Raw genomic sequence first — 17,404 nt, 5'->3', positions numbered from 1 at the left:
GATCTAATGCTATATAAACACACATTTGGAAATTGGCGTGAATCAGGAATTCCTCCCTAACTTGCAAACTACAATAGATAAAAATAATATTATGGCTACTTGTAATATCCTGGCTGGTTTGACTTGTAATGTATTTACCTGTCCACTAGATGGAGACACTAGGGTTCATCTGTACACTATATATAGGTGCTTCCTGTTTCATAGGGGGCTCTCTGAGCAGCCATGTTGGTGGTGCCACAGTCAATTGTTTGGTGTGCTCTACTCCTGTGGAAGTAAACAGTCAACTCGCCTTATTGGTCTCTGCGTGTTCCTTGGATAACTCGGCTATTACATTGGCGACGGGGATCAACTGGAGGTGGTGGAGGAAAGGAGCCAGTATGGGCACAGTAGGAACTGTGGGCCCATTTGACAGCCAGTCCCAAACTTGGGAGGAGTACTGTGAGGTTTTGGATTTTTTTTTCGTGGCTAATGATATCACTGATGCTGGTAAGACAAAGGCTATTTTGCTCAGTTGTTGTGGCCCAGCTACATACAGTTTGTTGAGGAGTTTGGTGAGCCCTGCTACACCTGGGGAAAAGACCTACCCTCAATTAGTCGAGACATTGCGGGCCCATTTCAACCCCAAACCTAGTGAGATCGTGCAAAGGTTCAAGTTCAATACAAGAACTCGACGTCCGGAGGAATCGATTGCTGAATATGTGGCTGAACTTAGGAAGCTTGCACGTGACTGTAATTATGGAGAGTCTCTGTTACAGATGTTGAGGGACCGTTTGGTGTGTGGGGTGAATGATGACAGTATTCAGAGGAGGCTTCTGTCACATGGGGATCTAACCTTTGAGAAGGCCTGGGAAATTTCACAGTCTATGGACTCTACTTGCTTTACTAGTAGAGACTTTCAGGAATTCATGGTGCGGAATGGTATCCAGCATGTCACCACCGCCCCCTGGCATCCAGCTTCCAACGGCCTGGCTGAGAGGGGGGTGCAGACACTGAAGGCCCTCTTGAAGAAGAGTGCAGGGGGGTCGGTTGAGACAAAGCTGTCACGTGCCTTGTTCAGTTACAGGATTACGCCTCAGTCCACCACCGGCAAATCTCCTGCCGAGCTGCTGCTTGGCAGGAAACTGCGGTCAACTCTGGATCTTCTGCACCCAGATCTTCAGTCGCGGGTGCAACACAAACAGCTGAAGCAGAAGGAACAGCACGATCAGCACGCCAGAGCAAGGAGTCTCCAGGAGGGGGCTCCAGTCTACACCAAGAACTTCAGTTCTGGGCCCACCTGGATACCCGGCACTGTAGAGTGCGTGACTGGTCCGGTGTCATGCACAGTGCTGCTGGGTAGTGGTCAGCGGGTCAGACGACATGTGGACCACGTACGGCATCGTCCAGTTTCCCCATCACCTACCAACGGGGAAGGGGGCTCATGCCTAGACACTCCCAGGGAACTTCCCCGGGCTCGGTGTCTGTCTGCCGTCCCTGAAATGGACATAACAGAGCCCCTCCCAGTTCCCTCTGTAGTGGGGTACGGCCTACCTGAGCTGGGGGTCAACAGAGATGTGTCCCAGCCTTCCCTGCCGACCTCCCCTGTGACTTTGTCCACTCCACCAGCACTGAGGAGGTCTACCAGGGAGACCCGACCGCCAGATTACTTTAGACCGTAGGATATGTTGGACTTTGTTCTCAGGGTTCTGTTCAATGCTGTTTTCAGACTGTCTTTGTCAGGGGGGGAAGGGTGTAATATCCTGGCTGGTTTGACTTGTAATGTATTTACCTGTCCACTAGATGGAGACACTAGGGTTCATCTGTACACTATATATAGGTGCTTCCTGTTTCATAGGGGGCTCTCTGAGCAGCCATGTTGGTGGTGCCACAGTCAATTGTTTGGTGTGCTCTACTCCTGTGGAAGTAAACAGTCAACTCGCCTTATTGGTCTCTGCGTGTTCCTTGGATAACTCGGCTATTACACTACTTAAAATAGATTTTTTGCCTGACAAGCTGAAAAAGGTTGTTTTTATCATGTTTCTACACAAAGTTATGATTTTTTTAAATGTTTCTTGTAATACCCCCACTTGGCCACATTTTACTCAATGGCATTAGTCAATAACTTGGAATTTTCCACATTGCTGCCTTGACTCCGTAAGTCATCCCTAACTTGGAAAAATGTTGATAATTGGACAGAATCAGTGTTAGCCACGAATTTGGAAAATTTCCATATTCAGGTGTGAGATTTTTGTAAGGGTCGTAGAGCCACCAAATGTGTTATGTCTCATCTTTGCGATATGGGCTAACACTGTTGAAGAGTACTGACCTATTGACCTCAAGGTGATGGCTTATTATGTGAAGTCCCTACCACGGCTTATAGAACCTCACCACCAGGTTTTATTGTTATCCGTGGCTCATGAATCTAATATGTTATTGCTTAAACTACCATCACATGAGTCAATCAGTCACAGCCTCTCTTAAAATGCTTCTCCCAATTCTCTCTCCCAAATGTGTGTGTGCTCCAATGCGCTCTCTCTGTCAGAGCAGTGCCACTTGATTTAGACCTCTGTTCTCACAGCTCAAAGGTCAACTCCTCAGTGTTAACTCACACACGCATTCCTCTTCAACCTCCCTCTCCGGAGGAAAGGTCCAGGTTAGACCCTCTTTAGTCGACCTGGGCGGACGGGCCTAATCACCCTGCTGTAAGACCTTTAAGCTAAATCTCAATCATCAATTCAATGACTCAAGCAATATATATCAATACTCACCAAACCAATAAAGGGGAGGATAAAATATCTGATGCAAGGGTAAAAATCTTTATATAAAATTTGGTGTTATACATAAGTTATACAGATAATCCAGTTACATGAAAAATACAGGTTACAAAAGAAAAATATGAAAGAGAATAGCTCCCAGGTCTCCAGCCTCTGACTTCTTCCACGCCTCTGTTGGTGGAAAGAAAAGTATGACTTCCTCAATTCCTCTGTTGATGGAAAGAAGTGCCTCTCCCTCCTCGCAAAATGTTTTTTGAACCCCCTTCCAGGAGGGCAGGGTGTTGACGTCACGTCTCTTCGGGTGAACACAGTCCTTCTCTCCTCCCTGGCAGATTAACAATCCCTGCATTCAACAGTTTATCTCTCTCTCACCCAAAGCAGGACATCACAGAATAAATGTCTAACATCTTATTAAATATCCTACTTTAAGCATTACCTATATACTCACACAGTTGATACATGGATACATTCTCCAATTGTTACATTGTCATTACTGTCTCACACGTATACAAGGTTACATAGTTGGTCTTGACTAAGAACAGATACATGACTTATAAATGTCTACTTCTACTTTAAGTGATTACATTTCCAATTAATGACATCCAACTCTAAGCAGTGTTACTAATTGAGTACATCTTCTACTTTTAAGCCTGTTATTCGCATCTTTACACACTAAAGGGTGTTGTTGTTTCCCAGTAGAAGTTTCTGCAGTCCTTCCAACACAGCTCCTTTGATTCCTGCACTTCTGATAAGCGCCAGGCCTGAGCCGGATGGGGGGGTTCTTATCACTTTCCCAGAGCTAGCCGGGCCCTTGTCAGTTCCATGTGTGTGTGGACCGTTCATTATTCATCCATCCATCCGTTTTTTCGCGGGATCTGCTTATAATATTTATTACTATCTTTCCGGCCTGTCCCAGGTGCTTGGGCCGGATCTGCCCCCATAGGCCTCTCGTCTCTCCTGGCTGACTCTTGGGCCTAATGTGCCGGCCCTTGATGCACTTGACAGTCCACCTCGTTCCTGACTGGTGGTCGGGATCACTACAAACACACTGATGACTCATAATGGCTCTAGATCCTTTCCTTCAATATGAAAGTGTTTTAGAGGAATGTAATTTGGTGTGTGTCATCCGTGCAATATGGGCTAGCACCCTGCAGACCGATCAGGGCTCTAGATGCTTTCCTTCAATATGACAGTGTTTTACAGGGATGTAAGGTGGTGGGCCATGTTGGGGATGTCGAAAAGGGCCAGCTGGCAAAGAATGGACGTCCTCTGACATTGCACAAAAAGGTTAGGAGGGTTAGGATTCCGGAAACGGATTCACATTTAAATACTTCCTTAGCCATATCTAAACCCAGTAGTTTGGGAGACAATTTTCAGGATTCCACTAAAAATCTGTATTAGATGTCGTTCTGGATCCGTATCTAAAAGTTCCCAAATTCCTATTTAAACCAATTCATTTGGGACTTTAGACATTTTTCAGGATTTCACAAAAAAACTAAACCGCCCGTAAATCCCAACGGGAATGTCCGGATCGCTCTGGGAACGCTCCCAAGGTGCGACTGAACAATCCTGTTTCAAATTTGGAGCGCGTACTCCCAAATTTAAATTTTCTGTCAGGAATCAGCTCTCATAGGGCATAGAGAGGTGACGCCTGTGAGACCGTCCGGCCCTGCAGGGTTGGTTTTGCATTTTTTTGTCGTAGTAGTTCACCAAAGGAGTTCGGAACATCAACCTGAGCGACATATCTGAAAACGGGACCTCTCGGACCTTCCTTTGACCTTTTATGGGCCAAAGATCACCAAAGATCACATATATTTGAAAGTCCGCCGTAGGGCCAAGTAATGATTAAATTCCACAATATTTCTCACAAATGATCTAAACAAATGGTATTACAAGGGTGCAAAGTGTTCAATCTCTATCTTTTCATTTAAGAGGTGTATTGCAGTTTCTCCTATACAACATTTTTAAGGGGCTGCAAAGTGAATGAGTATGAGAGACACTCAAATGGGGCCTGAGATTTGAAACTGTGATTGATTGTACATTTTGTTAAAAATATTGTAAAAATGGGGTTCTACCCACATCCACATTTAAACCCATAGGACGGATCCGCATCTACTTTCCAAAACCGCGTTTAATTCTTGGGCAGGAAAATTTAGTCAGGCTTCCCTTGAGGCCTAAATCTACACTCGCACCCAAGGTCAAACCGCTCGACCGACCGACGAGCGAGTGGTGGCTTTTGATTCGGCACGACCTAATGCTCAGAATGGCACCTAGAACAAGACGATCCGTCGAGCGTTTGTACCAGGTTCCAGGTTGAGCTCTAGTATGACACTTATACTATTTTGGACTGTCTGACAATTCTATGAGTCCTAGAGCAACCAAATTTGGTGTGTGTCACCCTTGCGAAGGGTGCTAGGACCCCGCAGACTGCTCTGGACTCTAGATGCCTTCCTTAAAATGACAGTGTCGTAGAGCCACCAAATTCGATGTGTGTCATCCTCGTGCGTGCGTGCGTGCATGCCTGTGTGTGTGAGAGATCTCAGCAGTGCTAACAGTGTGGTTCTCTCCAGATGCCAGTACCTACGCTCACTACCTGTTCAACGCCTTTGACACGGAAAGCAGTGGATCCATCAAGTTTGAGGTGAACGCAAACCCTATCACTCCACTCCCCCCTCTCTCTTTATATCTCTCTCTCTCTCTCTCTCTCTCTCTCTCTCTCTCTCTCTCTCTCGTTATCTCTCTCTCTCTTTCTTTTTGTGAGGAGGGTGGATAAAAAACGAATTCCATTTGTGTCCACCTACTCATCCACCTCGGTGGCACTCAATCGCCTCCTAAAGGTTAACTTCACCCCACTTCAGAACACGGTAACGCCTCTGCAAGAGTTCAAACTGATCACAGCGTATAGAAGAAATCGAAATCTACAAGATCTGTTAGTTAATGCATCCCTTAGTATAGAGAAGGAGAGCCCTCTTGTGTTTTATTTTAGGATGGTAAAGTATATTTTTAATCAACATACAGGCCACGGTTTACCCGTGTGGGACGCGCTTAAACTCGAATCCGCAAATTTAGTGTATGGTATCGAATGTACAGTCTGCAACAAATGGTATATTGGTCAGACGAAGAACCAGTTGTGTGCAAGACTTAAGCAACATCTGTATTATATCAAGCACTCTGATCACACTAAGTTGTTATATCAGCATTTTAAATGGCACGGATACAAGAATCTTCGGATTACAGGATTGGAGCAGGGAACAAGATGGACCTTGAAACAGAGATTATGGAGAGAGAGAACATGGATTTCTAAATTAAACACTCTCACCAAACGGTCTTAATGAAACTACCTAAAAATAAGGACCTGGATTAAAGATGAAATGAATATTTTGGGAGAGTTCAGGCTTCTATTTTATCTATGTATTCACGTGTGTTATTTATTGCATGAAATTGTATTGCCTGATTGTGTGAGTAGCACTTTTACATCAGCACTTATGACCTGCCTCCCTTATCTTCGTTTTCATCTTTCCAGTGTATTGTTAGACCGTCCCTTGCTCCATGTATACCTTTCTGGTAACCCAGATAACTGGCTTTATACTCCCGACATTACCTACTTAGTGTACGTATCTCATCTGAAACCGGAGATCTTAGGATTGTTGATGGTGGACGACACCCCACTTTCCTGAGACTTCGTTTTTTAATAGAACCAGACTAGTAGTTCGTGTGCCTGTGCATTCGGCCTGCTTCTAGTAGGTTGAGACCTAGATTCCCCCACCTAGCCCTAACCCTGACCCTGACCCTAACCCTAGCCCTGTCTCTCTGTCCCTCCATCAGGACTTCGTCAGGGCTCTGTCCATCCTGCTCAGGGGCTCTGTGAGGGAGAAACTGCAGTGGACCTTCAATCTATACGACATCAACAAAGACGGCTACATCAACAAGGAGGTGTGTGTGTGTGTGTGTGTGTGTGTGCACGCGTGCTTTTGAGAGAAGATTATTGGATTTTTGTTTCACGTCATATACTGTAATATGCTTGTCTGTGTGTGTGTGTGTGTGGGGGGGGGGGGGGGGGGTGCGTGTGTTTGTGTGTGCATGTGTGCGTGTGTGGGTGTGTGTGTGTGTGGGTGGGTGCGTGTGTGCGTGCGTGGGTGTGTGTGTGTGGGTGGGTGCATGTGTGCGTGCGTGGGTGTGTGTGTGTGTGCGTGGGTGTGTGTGTGGGTGCATGTGTGCGTGCATGGGTGTGTGTGTCTGTGGGTGGGTGCGTGTGTGCGTGCGTGCGTGGGTGTGTGTGTGTGTGTGTGTGGGTGCATGTGTGCGTGCGTGGGTGTGTGCGTGGGTGTGTGGGTGTGTGTGTGCGTGCGTGGGTGTGTGTGTGTGGGTGGGTGCATGTGTGCGTGCATGGGTGTGTGTGTGTGTGTGGGTGTGTGTGGGTGCGTGTGTGCGTGCGTGTGTGTGTGTTACAGGAGATGACAGACATCGTCAGGGCGATATATGACATGATGGGAAAGTACACCTACCCTGCTCTTAAGACAGACGCTCCCAAACAGCATGTGGATGCTTTCTTCCAGGTCTATACACCACACACACACACACACACACACACACATGCACGCACACACCTTCCTTGTTCGTCCATCAAGTTGAAGATGACCATGGCATGTCTAATTTCCTCGGGTTTTGCTCAGTTGGTGAATTGGCCCAGATGGCTAAAACAAGCCGATTCGAACACGGAATTCTCTGAGGTACTGGACCGGTCAGGGAGGGGGAGGAGTTCTGAGGTACTGGACCGGTCAGGGAGGGGGAGGAGTTCTGAGGTTCTGGACCGGTCAGGGAGGGGGAGGAGTTCTGAGGTTCTGGACCGGTCAGGGAGGGGGAGGAGTTCTGAGGTTCTGGACCGGTCAGGGAGGGGGAGGAGTTCTGAGGTACTGGACCAGTCAGGATGAGGAGTTCTGAGGTTCTGGACCGGTCAGGGAGTGGGAGGAGTTCTGAGGTACTGGACCGGTCAGGATGAGGAGTTCTGAGGTACTGGACCGGTCAGGATGAGGAGTTCTAAGGTACTGGACCGGTCAGGATGAGGAGTTCTGAAGTTCTGTACCGGTCAGGGAGGGGGAGGAGTTCTGAGGTTCTGGACCGGTCAGGATGAGGAGTTCTGAGGTACTGGACCGGTCAGGGAGGGGGAGGAGTTCTGAGGTTCTGGACCGGTCAGGATGAGGAGTTCTGAGGTACTGGACCGGTCAGGGAGGGGGAGGAGTTCTGAGGTTCTGGACCAGTCAGGATGAGGCATTCTGAGGTGCTGGACTGGTCAGGATGAGGAGTTCTGAGGTACTGGACCGGTCAGGGAGGGGGAGGAGCTCTGAGGTACTGGACCGGTCAGGATGAGGAGTTCTGAGGTACTGGACCAGTCAGGGAGGGGGAGGAGCTCTGAGGTTCTGGACCGGTCAGTGAGGGGGAGGAGCTCTGAGGTTCTGCCTCCCGTCCTTCAGTGTTATAATGGAGCCCTGGAGTTCCTCCTGCTTCCCCAGAGGACGGCCCCGTCCTGGATGCTTTGTCTCCGGGCAGGTGGGTCCTAAGCTAGGGGTTAGGGTTAGGATCAGACCGGAGCTCTTCCAGGTGGGTCCTGAGCTAGGGGTTAGGGTTAGGATCAGACCAGAGCTCTTCCAGGTGGGTCCTGAGCTAGGGGTTAGGGTTAGGATCAGACCGGAGCTCTTCCAGGTGGGTCCTGAGCTAGGGGTTAGGGTTAGGATCAGACCAGAGCTCTTCCAGGTGGGTCCTGAGCTAGGGGTTAGGGTTAGGATCAGGGGGTCCCTGTAGCGCTTTTTAGGGACGCCTTGCACTTGTTTGCCATTTTTCAGTTCGCCAAAGAAGACATGTTTTGGAAGTCTCCGACACAAGCGCACACACACACGCACAGACGCGCGCGCACACACACACACGCACAGATGCGCGTACACACAAATGTAAGCATTTCTTTGTACATGTGCACCTGTACACTGCACTGTACATGGACAAATAAACCTTCTTGAACTAACACACACACACACACACAATAACGTTACTATATGTCTCTGCTTCCCAGAAAATGGATAAAAACCGAGATGGCGTGGTCACTCTTGATGAATTCATCCTGTCCTGCCAGGAGGTACGGGTTCCCCTCTCTGCTGTCCACAGCAGGGCGTCGCTCCCGTTTGTAGCTCGATGCTGCCCTCTAGTGGTCCTGTCTACAAACTGCATGGCCTATTCAAAGTCGTGTGCATGGTGCCGTCTCTCTAGCCTGGTACGACCATCCCGTTCTTGCGAGCTCACATTCTGTTTCACTAAAGCAGAACGGTCTGGCCTTCGCCTCCTCCAGAGCAATTATGCCAAAAACCAGACCATACCGGGCCAATCAGGGACTGCGTTTTAACTGCTGTCCCACCCTACAGTGGAAAGCAGCCCCTGATTGGTTCATGTCCCTGCCGCTTGCTAAACAAACATGGAGGCTCCCGAAGCAACGAGTGGTAACGTTAACGTTAGAAGAATAAACGCAGCTATAAATGCAGTTATTGCAGAAATAGACTTAATCACAACACTTAAACAAGAACAAGAATATGCACTAGCGGAGTTTCTCAGTGGAAAATACGTTTTTGACGTTCTTCCGACTGGATTTGGCAAAAGTTTGCTGAACGCTGATTGGCTGAAGGTGTTTGTCTGTCAAGGCAAGAACCCCCGCCCACGAAATCGCTCTCTATGGGGCGAAGGCCAGACCGATATTGTGGAGCGAAGCAGTGAGCTCGCTAGATCGGGAGGGTCATACCAGGCTAATGAAACAGTGAGCTCGCTAGATGGGGATGGTCTAGATGGGGATGGTCTAGATGGGGATGGTCTAGATGGGGATGGTCTAGATGGGGATGGTCTAGATCGAGTTGGTCATACCAGGCTAGTCTAGATCGGGATGGTCATACCAGGCTAGTCTAGATCGGGATGGTCTAGATCGGGATGGTCATACCAGGCTAGTCTAGATCGGGATGGTCATACCAGGCTAGTCTAGATGGGGATGGTCTAGATTGGGATGGTCATACCAGGCTAGTCTAGATGGGGATGGTCATACCAGGCTAGTCTAGATCGGGATGGTCATACCAGGCTAGTCTAGATCGGGATGGTCATACCAGGCTAGTCTAGATTGGGATGGTCTAGATCGGGATGGTCTAGATGGGGATGGTCATACCAGGCTAGTCTAGATGGGGATGGTCATACCAGGCTAGTCTAGATCGGGATGGTCTAGATGGGGATGGTCATACCAGGCTAGTCTAGATGGGGATGGTCATACCAGGCTAGTCTAGATTGGGATGGTCTAGATCGGGATGGTCTAGATGGGGATGGTCATACCAGGCTAGTCTAGATGGGGATGGTCTAGATCGGGATGGTCTAGATGGGGATGGTCATACCAGGCTAGCGTCTCTCTCCATTCATGGTTGTGTCTCTCCCCCAGGATGAAAACATCATGAGGTCCCTTCAGCTCTTTGAAAACGTAATCTAGGCTGAGGGGAGGAGAGGAGAAGAAAAAAGACGGGTGGAGCGACAGAAACAGAGATGGAGAGGAAGACCGAACAGAAAGAGAACGAGAGGAGCGAGAGAATGAGAGGTAGATGAAGAGAATGAGAGGTAGATGAAGAGAATGAGAGGTAGATGAAGAGAAACTTGAACTGTGAAAAGGGCGCCACCCTGTGGTTAGGAAAGATCCACACTGTAACCCCCGGCAACAGAGTTCAACCATGATGCTACCATGGCAGTGACCAATCTGGGGGTTGAGTTCGTAGAGTTAGGGTTTATCCCCTCAGAATTGACCCCTTGACCTCTCACCCGGCTTTGACCTTCCTGACCCCGTGACATCACACCCCTGGTCCCACCTCTCTTAGTCTCGTTCTGCAGTTGTCGATGTTGTTATGGTCAGCGTTCTCTCAGAGGCTGTGTGTGGTATATATCTCACATCTCACTTTGTGCACATACCGATCCTGTCCCACCTCTCTGGTCTATCAACACACAGCTCAAATATGTGTATGGAAAGCAGCACACATATGTACAACCCAATGCCAATTTCATCCATTTTCAGAGATGTAGCTTTACTGTAGGAGTACTGTACTGTAAGTAAAGTAAAATGCACCCATCCCAGGTCAGCTTGCCTCTCCCTCGGTGTGTGTGTGTGTGTGTTTTTTGTGTGTGTGTGTATGTGTGTGTGCGTGTGCGCATGTGTAGGCCTACCAGTAGTGTCCAATAATACTCTTAATGTTGTGTTGACCCCGTTATGTTGTCATGTTTGTTCTATTATCTATTATCTTCACTGAGCTCTTTCTGTCTGTCTGTCTGTCTGTCTGTCTGTCCGTCTGTCCGTCTGTCTGTCTGTCTTTCTGCCTGTCTGTCTATCCCTCTGTCCGTCCATCAGGTTTGGTGTGTTAGTCTGTCCACCCATAGGTCAGTGCGGTAAATGGAAGACTTGGTTACACCCTCCTGGTTGTATGTGTGTGATTTGATGAGAGGAATAGAGCTCACACACTCGTATGCTCCAGAATAAACTTTACTTTGACAAGGGTTCCAGCATCTGCTCTTGGTCAGGTCAAATTTCAAACAATTGTCTCCCAATTGTGTGTGGGTGGCCTAACCAAGTGCCGGTGCTCGAAATGCTGTGAAAGTAAAGTTTATTCTGCAGGATACGAGTGTGTGGGTGCTGTTCCTTTCATTGTAACCACTTCCTGACCCCCCAGCACCCCAACAAGTGATGTGTGTATCTTTTCTGCTTCTCATGTCTTGTTTTGGATGACATCATACAATGCACAATCCCACCACAGGGTAACAACCGTCGGTAACCAACCATTCACTGTGACTGAGGGGTATCGTGAGAAAAGAGACGGAGAGGGAAAGATCTGATGTGAAGCCAGAGAGAGAGAGAAGGAAGGCAGAGAGAGAGAGTGAGAGAGAGAGAGAGAGAGAGAGAGAGAGAGACCTTTAAAGGAATGGAAGCCATGAGTCAAAGTAGAATAATCTCTGTAATCACTGACAGAAAAGACTCACACAAAACTATTCCCACTTTATTGTCCCTGTGTTTATTGTCCGTGTTTATTGTCCCTGTGTTTGGGTGAACTACACTTTCAACGTTTTCACTGTGGCCCCAAATGAGACAGACAGACAACAACCAAAAGACAGTCAGACAAAAGACAGAGTTAAATCATGTATCTGTGTGTATTGAAATGTTGTATAAAATTATATTTACCAATAAACTTTTCAAAGAAATCACAATGACTGTGTCTTTAGTCGCACGCTCACATTGTGTACTGCACACATTCTTCTTGTCATTTTGTATTTCTGTGACAGCTTCTTTCTCAACGTCAATTAGAACATTAATTATAACAATTAATAAGCTGCAGATTATGTACAATTATACAGCTCAAGTACAAATCATGATAAATTGGCAACCGTCCTCAGAAGCATACAGTACTGCTCAAAAAAACGAAAAAGTGAGGACGTTGGTATCCGCTGCGAAACAAGACCGCCCCATTGCATGCACCCCTCCCCTCACCCCTTTTCTCTCTCACTCCTTTTCTCTCTCACCCCTTTTCTCTCTCACCCCTATTCTCTCTCAACCCTTTTCTCTCTCACTCCTTTTCTCTCACCCCTTTTCTCTCACTCCTTTTCTCTCTCACCCCTTTTCTCTCACTCCTTTTCTCTCACCCCTTTTCTCTCACTCCTGTTCTCTCACTCCTTTTCTCTTTCACTCCTTTTCTCTCACTCCTTTTCTCTCTCACCCCTTTTCTCTCTCACTCCTTTTCTCTCTTATCCCTTTTCTCTCACTCCTTTTCTCTCTCTTCCCTTTTCTCTCACTCCTTTTCTCTCTCACCCCTTTTCTCTCTCACCCCTTTTCTCTCTCACTCCTTTTCTCTCTCACCCCTTTTCTCTCACTCCTTTTCTCTCTCACTCCTTTTCTCTCACTCCTTTTCTCTCTCACCCCTTTTCTCTCACTCATTTTCTCTCTCACCCCTTTTCTCACTCCTTTTCTCTCACTCCTTTTCTCTCTCATACCTTTTCTCTCACCCCTTTTCTCTCTCACCCTTTTTGTCCCTCACCCCTTTTCTCTCTCACCCCTTTTCTCTCTCACCCCTTTTCTCTCTCACCCCTTCCCTCTCTCACCCTTTCCATCCCTCTACCTCTCTGTCCCCTCCCCTTGTCCTCCGGCCTGTTGGGCCTCAGTCTTGGGCCCGGTCACAGCGCAGATATACAGAACATCGGTCCATGCGGAGGGGAATGCATCTGTGCATGTGCAGCTCGGGCAGGTGTGGTGCATTATGGGCAATGTAGTGTGCTGTGCAGACATTCCCCCTCGGGATTAGGGGACTGATTGGTCGACAGCCTCGGTGTCAGAAGTCCTTAAAACCACCTCTACATCTGGGCCTCCTTCAACGCCCCCTGTCATGTCCTCCTGTCCTCCTCCCCTCCCTCCCTCTCTCCCCCGCCCCCTACTCCCTCTCCTCCGCCCAAGGCTGCAGGTTCTGGAGGGCGTAGAGGGAGGAGTTATGGGCGCACAGAGGGTCGGAGGCGGACGATTCGCCCAGGGGCTTGTGGAGGGCGCCGTGCTGGAGCTGGAGGATCAGCCGATTGGCCTGCTGACGCTCCGCCTCCCTCTCCTCCGCCGTCTGTCTCCTACGAGTGGGAGAGAGGGAGAGGATCAGAAAATGATGGAGAGAATATGAAAATGATGGAGAGGATTAGAAAATGATGGAGAGGATTAGAAAATGAGGGAGAGAATAAGAAAGAAAAGCGCAACCAACGTTGAGAAGAGGAACAGCAGCCAAAAATCTATTATCCACCCCAGAAGAAAAAGGCACAACTCTCTCACCAATATAAAAACGTGTATCTTTAATGGTGAGAGAATTTTGCCTTTTCCTAAAGATAGAAAGATATTGACCTATAGATAAGAGAATAAGAGATAGGAAATGAGAGATGGAATCACTTGAAGTAAAGAATGACTGCATTTTGTGTGTGTGTGTGTGTGTGTGTGTGTGTGTGTGTGTGTGTGTGTGTGTGTGTGTGTGTGTGTGTGTGTGTGTGTGTGTAGGTCAAATACAATTTCAAAAATGTATTAAATTAAATTAACTGAAAAACAGCACAGTCAGTTTTGCCCGTCCAGAGTTATCCTAGAGTCAATCCTGTGGTAGGCTTATTTGAAGTGTGTTTAATTGTGGGAGAGGAAGGCATGTAGACCTACCTCCACTTGGTCCTGCGGTTCTGGAACCACGTCTTGACCTGCGCGTCCGTCATCTTGAGGTTCTTCGCCATGGAGGCCCGCTCGGCGCTCGCGAGGTATTTCTGACGATGGAAGCGCTTCTCCAACTCGCAGATCTGCACGCGGGAGAACGACGTCCGGGGCTTTTTCCGTTTGGGCGGCGTGCGGTTCTGGTACGGGTGGCCTATCCTCCGAGTCACGGTGAAGGGCATGAGCGCTGGGGAGAGACACGAGACAGACCGCTGAGCCGGTTTCATCGTGTATAATTTCTAGGCCTACTTTAGTGTATTGTGGTATCACTTTAGCCCATAAAACTGCCATGCATCCCTATGCTAAATGGCGAGGCCTATTGAAACGGTGTCTGACTGTAAAAGTCTTAATTCGTTGCATTAAAACGTGACAGTAGGACAATCTGGTCCATTGCAACATTATCTTACAAGGTACTAGCCTATATCACTCCTTCCATAACATCTACACTATAGCCTATAGAGCCACAGTCCACTTCAGGACGCTCAATCAATGAAGGGGCCATTAGGCTACAGAAGGGCTAATGGCTCAAACCATGGAATATGTGTTACTGATATTAGGCTAGCCTATATTAAGCAAATTCGGCTAAATGCATTGCAAATTATTTCAGGCGTTTTTATGCATGCGAGAACAATCATTAATAATGTAGGCTACATAATTTGTTATAGGCCTACAAATATAGCCTAGCCTATATTTTTCCTGTTTGAAAAATAGTATAATAGTCCACATAACTTTGTAGCTATTAGTCCATCTCGTGAAAATTATTTGTTTTGTTGTTTTACGGATTATTAAACTTTATTTAATAATTCACACAAGATAATTTAGATAATAAGCATATCGTCCGTTCATTAGGCCTATAGATGCTGCCGGCCTAATTTTTTTTTCTAACATAAAATATTATAGACTAGGCTTTATTCTGCCATGTTCACTACCACGATCTTCAACTTCGCAACTTTCGTTAAATGGAGGCCTAATTAAACAGCAATGACTGAAAACTATTTTTTCCCAATAGGCGAGCCTAGACCACATCATGACATGTTGCTCTTTTCTAACGGTTAGTAAAAGGTGTCAACAGTAACAACCATGCCGAATTCACTGCCCACATTACCTGACATGTTGTCCTTGGCGTATCTGTTCCCGACCCACGGGAAACACAGCCCACTCAGCCCGGGCAGGGCGCCCTGCCCCTGTGGTGGTCCCGCGGTGGTCACCGGTCTGTGCGCGGGGACTCGGATCACACCTCGGCCGCTCAGAGTTCTACTCACTCCGTAGGTGCCCGTATCCTCTAACGGGGGCACTATACCAGAGAGGGAAATGGCCAGCGCGGTGTAGGACGCAGCGGTAGCTCTGGTAGGACTCCGGCTCCCCACATCATAACCGTTCCGGCTGCTCGTATCCGAACCGTAATGTCCACCGAGCCGGGATTTCTGCGGGTCAGCACCACTGCCGAGGATCTGGTCGATGCCGAAACTGATTGGCTCCTGCACGGCCGTTTTGGGAGGAGGACTGGGCGCGCGGGGTACCCGCTCCATCTCCAACATTCACACAGACAACCGAATAGCCTACACACAAAAAAAAGACTTGGGGTTTAATCCTAAACAGCAGTCTCTGGCTTCATTGTTCTCCTCCGTTCAGAAAAAGACCACCAGCAACTTCAGAAAAGACCATTCAAGCCGTCCTCGTGCGCATCATCATGGAAGTTTGATGCGCGTTTGGAGAGATGTGACGTTCTTTTCCTTCTTGCGTCAAAACATGTTGTCTCGCAGCTTCTCCCCAAAAGTCACACTGCTGTATTTCTATTGGTCTGTACTGTCAACATACTGACTGTTCATTGGCTAACATTTCTATGATTGATAGAGCGTGCACAGGGGTATATTTTCGATATTGTTATGTGTCCATCTATTTCTAAGTAGGCTGCATTCCTGGATTAGAACAGTTTCTGCGCTAAAGTCTTATTTATTGATATATAAAGCTCCAGGAAAATTCAGTTTTTTTCTCCCAAATTAACTGTCATTATGTGGTATTATGAAAATAGACCTAAATAAAAATTGTTCAAATAAAACGAGTTGAAACAAATTCTACATCAGCCCATATAAATATCCGAGGGTTTTTGCGGTTAATTCCATTGCATTCAATGTGCCGTGAGTCTTTCGCTAGTGCGTGTAGGCCTACTTACTGTACGTAGACGAATGATAGGGAAACAGGAGATGGTGAAACTCCTGGATCGGTAATTATTCAGTGCATGATCGGCACCATTGATTTGAGGTTTGAACCTATTTGCTGCGTAGGTTAATATCCTTTTCTTATTTCACTGCCTTTGATTGAATAAAATGGTTTATCCCAGCCATGCCATCTGAACAATTAAATGTTCGGTACCGCATATTATCCTAATCTAGCACGTTGTCACAGCTTCGCCTAACCCATAGCAAAGCGCCCTGGCGGTGCCGCTTGACATATGAACGAAATAACCTGCAAAGTGCCAAGGGCCAAGAGCAGAGGCCTTAACATGGAGGAGGAGACGGCGAGCCAGATCAGAGGGAATGAAAAGGCCGCCAAGTGAGTGTTTCATCTTGTTTCCACCCCGAGACCCAGGGCCAGACAGGTCGTTACAGAGTGGGCTCTACTGCTGGGCAACATAATATCATGGAGGCTTCTCAATAGCGTTTTAGACCTATACCTTTGTTTAACTTAATTTAATTTAAATATGCACGAGTCTGACATAGCCCACACGTTTCATGACACTAGAGGCGAACTGTGTCCAGCTGCTTGCAACAGTCGAATATCTATAGGCCTAGTCTAGATAAATGTCACAAGGTTCCAGTGACAAGATAACTTGTGTAATAATATCTAATAGCCTACATATATATTGGTGTAACATGAGGCTATTTTGGTGCATAATAGAGGGATATAATCATGGCTGGTTGGGCAGTATGGAGTGACGCGCTATTGGCTGTTTCACAGATGGTTCTCTGATGGTTGAGAATTGGTCTGTTAAGGCTGTCGTCTTTATGACATTCTGTTTATTTTGTCTTTTTCACATCATCATTATTATTATAGGCTATCTTTTTTGTTGTTGTTGTTTTTTTGTGTTGTTTTTTTTTGGGGGGGGGGATTCTAAACAAGACAGACATTTATCGAGGGCATACTATTAATATCAAATATTATTTTTGCATTGCTGATATTATCTTTATATTTCTGTTACAGAGATGTTTCCTTTGATAATTATTAGTTGTATTTATTGATATTTCAGTTTTTTGTTTTTGACATGTTGTCCTCCCTGGTCGGATGGGACCCCGGGTCCACCGGGTCGCGGGTGGAGTCTATCATGATTATGTCACATTAACCCCGAGTAGGGTGCACCGACGGGCACCTTCAACCTCATTCA

The 17,404-nt window shown here is 47.2% G+C and overlaps 2 protein-coding genes across 3 annotated transcripts in view; one reads left to right on the top strand and one right to left on the bottom strand.

Moving 5' to 3' along the window:
• Positions 1-10,257, top strand: part of kcnip1a (Kv channel interacting protein 1 a) — a gene marked incomplete at its 3' end in the record, with an annotated part of 40,316 nt that extends 30,059 nt beyond the window's left edge. For both annotated transcript variants that reach the window (XM_084449060.1, XM_084449059.1), the window contains exons 4-8: positions 5,324-5,394; positions 6,579-6,686; positions 7,205-7,309; positions 8,818-8,880; positions 10,210-10,257. In XM_084449060.1, the coding sequence (XP_084305186.1) occupies positions 5,324-5,394; positions 6,579-6,686; positions 7,205-7,309; positions 8,818-8,880; positions 10,210-10,257 (395 nt within the window). The remainder of the gene's footprint in view (positions 1-5,323; positions 5,395-6,578; positions 6,687-7,204; positions 7,310-8,817; positions 8,881-10,209) is intronic.
• Positions 10,258-13,225: 2,968 nt separating this feature from the next.
• On the bottom strand, positions 13,226-15,551 carry LOC311317605 (T-cell leukemia homeobox protein 3-like; the record flags this gene model as incomplete). Its single annotated transcript, XM_084448678.1, has 3 exons — positions 13,226-13,409; positions 13,975-14,209; positions 15,128-15,551. 3 exons carry the CDS (start codon positions 15,549-15,551, stop codon positions 13,226-13,228), a joined length of 843 nt encoding a protein of 280 aa, XP_084304804.1.
• Positions 15,552-17,404: the final 1,853 nt, after the last annotated feature.

Source organism: Borostomias antarcticus, assembly GCF_949987555.1.
Source record: "Borostomias antarcticus genome assembly, chromosome: 14".
NCBI classification, from domain to species: domain Eukaryota; kingdom Metazoa; phylum Chordata; class Actinopteri; order Stomiiformes; family Stomiidae; genus Borostomias; species Borostomias antarcticus.
This window is presented reverse-complemented; position numbering and strand designations above follow the sequence as displayed.